The sequence below is a fragment of the Dipodomys merriami genome, unplaced genomic scaffold (genome assembly GCF_024711535.1).
Source record: "Dipodomys merriami isolate MVZ:Mamm:240054 unplaced genomic scaffold, mDipMer1.0.p SCAF_52, whole genome shotgun sequence".
Lineage (NCBI taxonomy): Eukaryota > Metazoa > Chordata > Mammalia > Rodentia > Heteromyidae > Dipodomys > Dipodomys merriami.
This window is the reverse complement of record NW_027206091.1, coordinates 7,504,258-7,515,377: the sequence shown is the minus strand read 5'-3', so window position 1 is coordinate 7,515,377 and position 11,120 is coordinate 7,504,258. Positions and strand designations below refer to the sequence as shown.

The 11,120-nt window shown below is 50.7% G+C and overlaps 1 protein-coding gene across 5 annotated transcripts; it reads right to left on the bottom strand.

The window, feature by feature from the left end:
- Nucleotides 1-10,663, bottom strand: LOC138811135 (serine/arginine repetitive matrix protein 5-like). Of its 5 annotated transcripts, none has more exons than XM_069998770.1 (6): nt 8,481-10,663; nt 4,643-4,743; nt 3,353-3,436; nt 1,946-2,007; nt 1,213-1,390; nt 2-1,078 (listed from the first exon to the last, which is right to left on the bottom strand). In XM_069998770.1, exon 1 carries the CDS (start codon nt 10,641-10,643, stop codon nt 8,742-8,744), a length of 1,902 nt encoding a protein of 633 aa, XP_069854871.1. In that variant the 5' UTR covers nt 10,644-10,663; the 3' UTR covers nt 2-1,078; nt 1,213-1,390; nt 1,946-2,007; nt 3,353-3,436; nt 4,643-4,743; nt 8,481-8,741. The 5 variants fall into 5 exon arrangements, with proteins under 5 accessions (XP_069854873.1, XP_069854871.1, XP_069854872.1 ...); XM_069998771.1 differs by having other exon boundaries at nt 1,295-1,390; XM_069998769.1 differs by having other exon boundaries at nt 2-1,390.
- Nucleotides 10,664-11,120: the final 457 nt, after the last annotated feature.

Here is an 11,120-nt window from a genome sequence, read left to right as displayed (position 1 = left end):
CCTACCCTTGCCTTTCACCATCCCCTTTCCTCTGCTGCTTGACCAAGACAGTTCTTTTATGCTCATGTCCCATTTTCATCATCACTACTACTGTGAGTTAAAGGCTAGAGCCCTATATGCCTTAAAAAGCATGTAAAACCAAGGTATTTTGTCTGTGTGTTATGGGGCTTAAACTTGGACTGGGTGCTGCCCCTGAGCTTTTCTGCTCAAGGCTAGCACTTTATCATTTGAGCCACAGTTCAACTTCCAGCTTCTTTTGGTAAGAGTCTCAGATTTTCCTGCCTGGGATGGCTCTGAACTATCATCCTCAGATCTTACCCTCCTGAGTAGTTAGGGTGACAGGTGTGAGACACCAGCACTCGGCACCTGAAAGCTTTGATGTTGAGAGACAAGGCATATATATGGGCCTAGATGACTTTTGTTTTGCTCGGTATAGAAGTTCCTTCCCTCTGACCCAAGGGAAGGAATCTACTGGTCTTGCTGCCAACCTTCAACACAGTTCTGTCCCTAAGACCCCAAGGAATTGTATGCTAAGTACAAGTACTAAGTCCTGGATCCATGTGTAGCGTTCTTTAGTCTCTCAATACCTTCCACCTTTAGTGTCTAGTTCTTCAACACTCGATCTGGGGATGTGACTGATGTGCAGACAAAGAAGCATTGGCCATAGTAAAGAAAGGCTTTCATATTTTAATGACCTGTGCAGCTGGGATAGCACAATCCAAGTGAACCTGAGGGAGGGCTCCTTGCTGGTACTGAAATGAGGGTTTATTTGGATCTGAATAGGTAGTAAACATTCAAGCAAAACACGGAGGCCTGTGTGGAAGGCAAGCAGTGTTTCCATAAAAGGTCTAACAGGAGAGGCCTGAGGGTACATGGGAGTTGGAGCAGGCTAGAGATAGGGGCCAGTGATTGTTTGCCCAAGGATGTTTAGGTTCATCCTTGTCCTGAAGAGTTGCTTGGAGCTCTATCTGGAACTTGTCTGAGAAGACCCGCGGAAGATTTCACGGAGAGTGGCATTATGTAGTGTCCAGCAGAAGGTGGAAAGGATCACTAGGCCCACAAAACAGCTGGCCGTCACCTGCAGGCAGCAGACAGTAGGGATGGGTAGACAGTCCTGCACACCCTGTGGTGTAGCTCCTGGACTTTCACACACAGGGATGAAGAACAGGGCCCAATTGCCATGGAGTGGGAACTCATGAAGGTGCAGCTCACCATGGAAGATGAGCAGGTAGTCACTGAATGGGCTCAGGACTGGGGGAGAAGTCAAGTACCACAGGAGTCACAGTCAACATGCCTTTGTAACTGGCTCATCTTCTGCTCATCATCTTGCAGAAAAACTCAGGGGAGAAGATGCCATCTCTGCATTGAGGAGTTCTCCAGACATAGCCTCCTGGGAGAGCAAAGTCAGGCACCTGTACGACCACCCTTCTTAGCGTGTGCCACTCCCACTCCCTCCTCTGCCCCACACTGGAAGAGCACTGCTAGGTGCTAGTGCTACCTCTGCTTTCTCTAATCTCTCTCTCTCCCTCTCTCTCCCTCTTTCTTTCCCCCTTCTTTCTCTCCCTCTCCCTCCTCTTCCCTCTCCACTAGGGATCCAGACAAGGGCCTTGCACATTATAGGCAAATGTTCTTGTGAGAGAAGACAAAAACTGTCTCCTCTCATCCGTTTCATGCCTCTGTCCAACAAGCAAAGCTGGAACACTTAAAACACAAAGCCTAAGGTCTTCTCTCTTCCTCCCTCCCCTATTCAATAAACACAGGCTGATCACTGACTAGGGGCAGTTGGTTACTTGTTTCATTTACCCACTGTCTTCATTTACCCATGGAAATCATTTTCTTCCTAGCACTGAGCAAGAAGCAGTTATTGGGCCCCTCTGTGCTAACTTGTTCCTCCATCCTTTATCCAGCCTCTACCGCCTCTGTTTAGCTGCCAATCAATACCTACCATAAGGTACTATACGCAAGTGATCACTTTTTCATTCAGAAAAGACTATGTTGAGTCGGGTCCTGTAAAGAACAGAGGAGAGGGGCTGGGAGAGTGGCTCGTGTACAGTGCTTGTCTTGCATGCATGAGACCCTGGGTTTGATTCCTCAGCACCACATAAGCAGAAAAAGCCGGAAGTGGCGCTGTGGCTCAAGTGGTAGAGCGCTAGCCTTGAGCTGAAGAGCTGAGGGACAGCACTCAGGCCGAGAGTTCAGGTCCCACAACTGACAAAAAACAAAAACAAAAACAAAAAACAGAGGAGAGGTGGAGTGCTTGCCTAGCATGCATGAAGCCCTGGGTTCCATTCCTCAAGACCACATCAACAGAAAAAGCGGGAAGTGGTGTTGTGGCTCAAGTGGTGGAGAGCTAGCCTTGAGCAAAAAGATGATCAGGGATGGTGCCTAGACCCTGAGTTCAAGTCCCAGGATTGGCCAAAAAAAAAAAACAGGAGACAAGAAACCTCAAGAGTTGTCAGGGTTAGGATGCAGGAGGAATGAGGAGAGGGTCATGGAAGGGATGAGAGGTTCTGGAAGAGGGTTCAGGACAGCAGAGGCAAGAGAAAGCCACTCTTATGTCCTGAATAGGTTAAAAAAAAAAAAAGCATTGGAGGATAAAGAGTTATCTGAATTATGGCTTGAAGTAGAAAGGGAGAGACTTCCATCACAAACACAAGCTCAGGTCCTCTTTGAGAAACACAAAAGTAGTCAGCATGGATGGGAGATTTAGAAGCCTCCCAGAAGTATAAAGGATGGGAATGCCTGATGGACAGATGCACATTCAGGGTACTTGCACAAATCCAGGAATGGTGATACATACCTGTAGTCCCAGCATTCTAGAGGTTGAGGCAGGAGGGTTAAGAATTCTAGGTTGGTCTGGGCTGCATAGAGAGACTCAGTCTCAAAACAATTAGGGAGCTGGGCACTGGTGGCTCACATCTAGAGTAATCCTACTCAGGAGGCTGAGATCTGAGGATCCTGGTTCAAAGCCAGCCCAGGCAGGAAAATCCATGAGACTTATCTCCAATTAACCACCAGAAAACCAGAAGTGTTGCTGCGGCTCAAATGGTAAAGTGCTTGCCTTGAGCTGAAGAGCTCAGGGGCAGTGCCCAGGCCCAGAGTTCAAGCCCCATGACTGACCAAAAAAATTGGAGGCAGAGGCTTGCACACGCCTTTGATGCATGGGACATGATGTGAATGTCATGGCTTTTCAGTCTTTGAATTCAGATGAGGCTGTGTAGAGCCATTTAATCTCTGCCTGAGCAGAGCATATAATAGGGCTTGTAGCAAGATAGGGCCAGCCTGGCAGGGGAGACATGGGTGCAGCCTGTGTGGAAAGGAAGGCAGAATCTGGGCAGGCTATAGGGCTTACTTGTCCTGGGGCTGTTGTAGCAGATGGACAGATTGCCCATTCCTCACAGCTGTGGGTCCACCAACAGTCAAGGTCAGCATGTAGCTGCCAAAAGGAAAGGTGAGCATGGGATCAGGTGGATCCCTGAGACCTATATTGCCTCCCAACCTCCAAGACCCCCTAGCTGTCAGCCCCACCTTTATCTGGCCTTTTTTTTTTTGCCATTCCTGGGCTTGAACTCAGGGCCTGGGCACTGTCCCTGAGCTGCTTTTGCTCAAGGCTAGCACTCTACCACTGAGCCACAGTGCCACGTCCAGCTTTTTCTGTGTATGGGGTACTGAGGAATTGAACCCAGGGCTTCATGCATGCGAGGAAAGCACTCTACCACTAAGCCACATTCCCAGCCCCTTATCTGTCCTTTAAAATGCACATCTCAGTTGGGTGCAGGTGGCTCACACCTGTAATCCTAGCTACTCAGGAGGCTGAGAGCTAAGGATTGTGGTTCAAAGCCAGCCCAGGCAGGAAAGTCCATGAGACTCTTATCTCCAATAAAGCACCAGAGGGGCTGGGGATGTGGCTCAGTGGTTCAGTGCTTGCCTAGCATGCATCAAGCCCTGGGTTCGATTCCTCAGTACCATATAAACAGAAAAAGCTGGAAGCAGTACTGTGGCTCAAGTGGTAGAGTACGAGGCTTGAGCAAAAGAAGCTCAGAGACAGTGCCCAGGCCCTGAGTTCAAGCCCCAGGACTGGCAAAAACAAAAACAAAAAACAGAAAACCAGAAGTGGTGCTGTGGCTCAAGTGGTAGAGTGCTAGCCTTGAGCTGAAGAGCTGAGGGACATTGCCCAGGCCCAGAGTTCAAGCCCCACAACTGACCAAAAAAAAAAAAAAAAAAAAAAAGCATACCTCAGGGCTATCTTAGGACTAAGAGGCTGCCCCCATTTTTTTGAGTAACACAAACTGGTAGATAAGGTGAGACCTAAGTTCATAAAGCCACTTTTAAATACAAGAGGAATCTCTACCTGCAAATAAAGTCTAACAACCAGGTGATGGTGGCCCACACCTAGCTACCCAGGAGGCTGTGATCTAAAGATCATGTGGAAGCCAGCCCAGGAAGGGATCTCCTTGAGATTTTTAGCTCCAATTAAACACCAACAATGGCAGGAAGTAGAGCTGTAGCTCAAGTGGTAGAGCACTAGCCTTGAGCAAAGAAGCTGAGGGACAGCACTCAGGTGCTGAGTTCAAGTCCCAGGACTGGCACAAAAAAAGTTTAATAATAGGGCAAATCATAATAATAATCTTCTATAACTCACCGTGACCCTAGCACCAAGACCCTGACATATACCAACTTCTTCAATCTTCGTATCATCACAAAGAAGGGGAAAGTGGAAACCAGTATCTTCATTCTGTTACACTGTGAAGATTAAGAAAATATGGTCAATGAAGGCAAGCCATCTGTCCAAAGCCACATAGCTAGGTGTGATATAGCATGTCTGTCTCTTAGCATCTCTCTCTCTTTCTCATCTGCACTATAAAGGAAGTAGCTGGGGGTGTAAGGCCATGAGAACCATCCCTAACACCATTTAAGGAAAAGAGAGAGAGAGAAAGAGAGAGGCACCAGAGTGCTCTCTCATTGCCACTGTGGCTTGATTGTATATATGAAAACAGAACAATAAAACCTATTGACACTTATTTTTAAAAGTGGGGAAGGAAGCCAGGCACTGGTGGCTAATACTATAATTCTAGCTATTCAGGTGGTTGAGATCTGAGGATCACGGTTTGAAGCCAGCCTTGGCAGAAAAGTTCATATGACTCTCTTGTCTCCAATTAACCAGCCAAAAAAAAGCTGGAAGTGAAGTTGTGACTCTAGTGGTAGAGTGTTAGACTTGAACCAAAAACCTCAGGGACACTGCTCATTCCCTGAGTTCAAGTTCAAGGGCCAACACACACACACACACACACACACACACACACACACACACACACACACACACACACACACACACACACACACACACACACACACACACACACACACACACACACACACACACACACACACACACACACACACGCACACACGGGAGAGCCTGCCTAACAAGCCTAAGACCTAGAATTTATTTATGTATTTATTATTATTTTGTCAGTCACAGGGCTTGAACTCTGGGGCTGAGCACTGTCCCTCAACTCTTCAGCTCAAGGCTAGTGTTCTACCACTTGAGCCACAGCACCACTTCCGATTTTCTGGTGATTTATTGGAGATTAGCATTTCACAGCCTTTCCTGCCAGGCTGGCTTTGAACCATGATCCTCATATCTCAGCCTCCTAAGTAGCTAGGATTACAGGTATGAGCCACTGGTGCCCAGCTTTTTTTTTTTTTTTTTTTGTCAGTTGTGGGGCCTGAACTCTGGGCCTGGGTGCTGTCCCTCAGCTCTTCAGCTCAAGGCAACTGCTCTACAACTTGAGCCACAGTGTCACTTCTGGCTTTTTCTGCTTATGTGGTGCTAAGGAATCGAACCCAGGGCCTCATGTATACAAAGCAAGCCCTCTACCACCGAGCCACCTTCCCAGCCCAAGACCCAGAATTTAAAGCCTAGTGCTTCCAAAATAAGGGAAGGAGGAGGAAAGAGAGAGAAATAGAGAGGTTGACTGAGATATATTGTATCCATGTGTGAAAATGTACAATGAACTCTCTTCCTTGCAGAAGTAATTATAATAGGGGCTGGGAAGGTGGCTCAGTGGTAGAGCGCTTGCCTTGCATGCGTGAGGCCCTGGGTTCGATTCCCCAGCACCACATAAACAAAAAGAAAAAAAAGCTGGAAGTGGCGCTGTGGCTCAAGTGGTAGAGCGCTAGCCTTGAGCTGAAGAGCTGAGGGACAGCACCCAGGCCCAGAGTTCAGGCCCCATGACCGAATTAAAAAAAAAAAAAAAGAAGTAATTATAATAATTAAAACGAATAAACATACATCCCATGAACTTAACAGATTTATAGACTACTCCACCTAACAGCCACACAACACATGTTCTTATCAATCCATGGAAATTTCTCCAAAACACATCATATTTCAGAGCATAAAGCAAATTTTAAATAAGAAGTTTAATACAAGAGAACTGAAACACCAGGTGGAGCTTGGCTCAAGTGGTAGAGCACATGTCTAACAAGAGAACTGAAATAAGCCAGGCGTTGGTGGTTCACACCTGTAATCATAGTTACTCAGGAGGCTGAGATTTGAGAATCACGGTTCAAAGCCAGCTGGGGCAGGAAAGGCCATGAGACTCTTATCTCCAATTAACCACCAGAAAACCGAAAATGAAGCTGTGGTTAGTGCTACCCTTGAGGAAAAGAGCTCAGGGACAGTGCCTAGGTCCCCAGTTCAAGTCCCATAACCTACCAAAATGTAAATAAATAAAAAATAAGGGCTCAGAAGGGTAGAGTGCTTGCCTTGCATTTATGAGGCACCATATAAGCAGAAAAAGCTGGAAGTAGCACTGTGGCTCAAGTGGTAGAGTGCTAGCCTTGAGCTGAAGAGCTGAGAGATAGCACCCAGGCCCAGAGTTCAAGCCCCATGACTGACCAAAACAAAAACAAAAACACCACAGTATCACTTTACACACACCAGCATTGATACTAGCTAGTGTTGGCGAGAATGTAGAGAAACTGAGACTCTCACACATTGCTGATGGGAATGGAAACATAACAAAACTGCTTTGGAAAACTGGAACTTCCTTAAAGCAGGTTAGCATATGACTTAGCAACCCCACTTCTAGCTATACACCAAAGACAGCTGAAAAGACACCATGGCACAAAAGCTTGTACACAAAGGCCCATAGCAGCATTCTTCATAATGGTGTAACAGGGGAAATAAACCAAATATTCATCAAACAATGAGCAGATGAAGATGTGACACATTCATGCAAGAGAATGAAATGCAGCCACAAAAAGGACAATGCATGCTAGAATATGAACAAGCCTTGAAAATATCAAGCAAAAACAGCCAAACACAAATCAGCACATAGTCAGATTGCACATATGTGAAAAAGTCAGGCTAGGCAAATTCATAGTGGAAGATAGAAGAGTAATGATTTCCAGGGCTTTGGGAGAGTGGAGAATGAAGTACTAATGGGCACAGGACTTCTTCTGGGATGATCAAAGAAGTCTGGAATAACAGTGATGATGGTTGCTCAACTTCATAAATATACTAAAAAGTATGAAAGAAAGCTGAGCACCAGTGCCCATGTCTATAATCCTAGTTACTAAGGAGGCTGAGATTTGGTTCAAAGCCAGCCTGGGACAGAAAATCTGTGAGACACTTATCTCCAAGGAATCACCAAAAATCCAAAAGTAGAGCTGTGGCTCAAATGGCAGAAGATCAGCCTTGAGGAAAAAAAAAAAAAAAGCTAAGGACAATGCCCAGACCCTGAGTTCAATATTCAATACTGACCAAAAAAAAAAAAAAAAAAGACACAAACAGGGAAGTACACTTTTAAATACTGAGTTTGGGGCTAGAAGTAGCTCAAGCAGAGCACATGCCTAGCACTCCAAAGCTTTAGGTTCCTTCCCCAGCACTGTAAAGTATACTTTTTGTGAACTATATTTGTGAGCTATATTTCAATAAAAATTAAGTGAAAGCAGCTCACTTGGGGCTCCTTTTCTATCCTTGGTGGGGCACTGGGACCTGTACATAGATAATCTTCAATCCTGCAGGTTTATCACTTTGATACTAGCTCTATCAAAATGTTAGAGGTGGGCTAGGAAGAGTGGTAGAGCGCTTGCCTTGCATGCATGAGGCCCTGGGTTCGATTCCTCAGCACCATATAAGCAGAAAAGGCCAGAAGTGGGGCTGTGGCTCAAGTGGTAGAGCGCTAGCCTTGAGCTGAAGAGCTGAGGGACAGTGCCCAGGCCCAGAGTACAGGCCCCACGACACACACACACAAATAATGTTAGAGATGGGGAAACTGAGGCTGGGTCGGCCCACTCCCTACTGCATCCACTCAGCCTCTCCTCACAGGAGCAGTTGACCTTCAGGTAGTAAGGGAAGCCCAGGTATTTTTCTAAGAGAGGTGGGCCAGATGTCCAGACCCATGCCGTGTGGTGGTGCAGCCCCCTTCCTCCCCCCACTCAGGCCCCTTTCTCCTGCACTGTCCCCTCACCTTGTGCAGGTCCATGGGCAAAGTTCCGGCTTACAGAAAGTAGCATCTTCCACAGCGCCCGCAGGACTTGTACTTCTCTGTCTGTCTGTCTCGCTCCTTTCGATCTCACAGGGCTGGCAGGGGACACGGCTTGGCAGAGCGCAATGTAGCCTGGATAACGCCCGGCTCAATAGTGGCAGGTGAGGCAGCTCTCCAGGGCTGTCCAGACAGCTCTGAGTGATTGCACAGGCTCCAGCGCTTCGCCCCGCCCCCGTCGGGGTCTCAACTCTTGCACCTGGCCGTAACCTTCCTCTTACTCTTGGCCACGCCCCTGCTCAGGTCCACGCCTCCATTCTTACTCCTGACCCCGCCCCTGCTCTTGCTCCGCGACCCCAGCCCCTCCTTCCTCTTGGTCTGCGCCCGGCTCTGGCTCCGGGCCCCGCCCCTACTAATGCTCGGGTGCCTCCTAAGGTCCGGCTCCTTTCGCCTGATCTTGATCCTGGCTCCGACCTCTCTCAGTTTTAGGTCATTGCTCTTCGGCCGGTCTCGGTTACAGTTTCGTCCTTTGAGCAATCCCTTCTTGTTATCCGTTGTCCTATTCCCATCCCTGTTCTTGCCTCTGCTCTCGCTCCTTTCCCTACCTTCCCTCTTTCCCTCGAAGCTCCCCCTTCTCCATTCTGCGACCTTGCTCAAGGACCGGTTGTTCTTCGGCTTGGTCTGACCCCGCTCAGCGACCACTTCCCGGAGCTTCTCCACACGGCGCCCATTCCGCGCTTTCCGACTCGGGGAGTGCGCGCTGCGCTTCCTCTCCGTGTCCCGCCCCTGCCCCTCCCCGGGCTCCATCTCCCACGCTTTCCCGGGATTCCTGGGCGGGAGCTCCGCCGACACGGCATCCTCGCCACGCCCCTTCTCGGCCGACAGCTCCTCCCCTCGGAAGGGGTCCCTACTCAGCTTCCGCAAACTCCCGCACCTGTCCCGGCCCAGGACTCGGTCTTCGCCCCGCCCATTCTCCTTAAGGATCCACTCTTCCTCCTGGGACCGGTCCTCCACTCGGGATCCCTCCCGGTACACCTCTTCCAGCCACGGGCACCTATCTTCTCCACCGAATCTCTCTTCGCCCCAGGGTCCATCGCTGCCTCGACAGTGCTCCTCACCCCGCGATCTGTCCCCGAATCGATGTCTCTTTTCGCCCCAGAATCTCTCCCCGGCTCGGGACTTCCTCCCGATTCGCGATCTCTCTTCCACCCAGGGTCCTTCTCTGCCTCGGTATTTCTCTTCACCCCGGGATCCCTCCCGGCTGTGGTACCTCGCTTCAGCCCGGGATCCCTCCCGGCGCTGGTATCTCGTTTCAGCCCGGGTTCCCTCCCGGCTTTGGTATCTCGCTTCAGCCCGGGTTCCCTCCCGGCTTTGGTATCTCGCTTCAGCCCGGGATCCCTCCCGGCCTGGGTATCTCGCTTCAGCCCGGGATTCCTCCCGGCTTCGGAATCGTTCCCCTCCCCGGGATCCCTCCCGGCCTCGGAATAGCATTTCACCCCGGGATCCCTCCCGGCTTCGGTATCGCATCTCACCCCGGGATCCCTCCCGGCTTCGGTATCGCATTTCACCTCGGGTTCCCTCCAGGCCTCGGTATCTCTCTTCGCCCCAGGATAGCTCCTCTCCTCCGAATCTGTCTGCACTCTGGGATCCCTCCCGTCGTCGGTAGAGGTCTTTGGCCCATCCCTCCTGGGCTCGACACCGCTCTTCGCCGCTACAGTATGCCTCCCGGGCCCGACACCGCTCCTCGGCACCAAAGCATCCCTCCCGGACCCGACACCGTTCTTCGCCACCATAGCATCCCTCCCGGGTTCGACACCGCTCACCGCCGCCGCAGTACCCCTCCCGGATTCCGAACGCCTCGTCGTCCCAGCAGTGCGGTAGTTCACCTCCAAATAACTCCGAGTCCCGGAATTTTTCCTCGGTTTTGAATAGCTCCTCCCCGGGGATGTTGCCCTCGCCGGCGGACCTCTCCTCGTCCCTCTCCTCGTCCGGCGCCCTTTCCTTGTTCCAAGACCAGCCCGCCTTCACGATCCTCACATTCCCCACCAGCCGCGTCACCTTCTCCCCCCACCTGTTCTCACGCCCCCTCTCCACGCCGTGAAGTCGGGTCCGCTCCATGCCCCAGAGCGAGTGGCCGCCTCCGCTCATCTTCCAGGCCGGCCCCGGCCACGCCCCCCGCCGCCCCGCCCTCTCGCCGCCCTCCTCGGCCTCCCTCGCCCCTCCTCTCGCGGGTCCCACAAAATCTACAGCCCTTCCCCTGTCTTTTTCCCTCCCCGCCCCTTCCCAACCCCTTCCCACCCCCCCGCATCCCCCCTGGGATGGCACTGCCCTCTCCTCCCCACCCCGTAGTACCAGTCACTTGGTTTGAACCGGCCAACCGTTGCTTGGCAGCGCTTCTCCCGTCTCTCCTGCCCGTTCTCAAAATGGCGTCCCTCGAGCTTCCGCAACCCGCTTCCGTCTTCCGGAGGCGGGCCCGCGTGGCGCGTCTGTCTCCATGGTAATGCATCGGTCTCCGTGGTAACGCGGACCGCCCCTCCCCAATCCGGAGTTGCTTGAAAAGGGTTGGAGGCGGAGCTCAAGGGCCAAGGCACTTGAAGGCGGGAGACCTGAAGGTTGTGCTTTTCA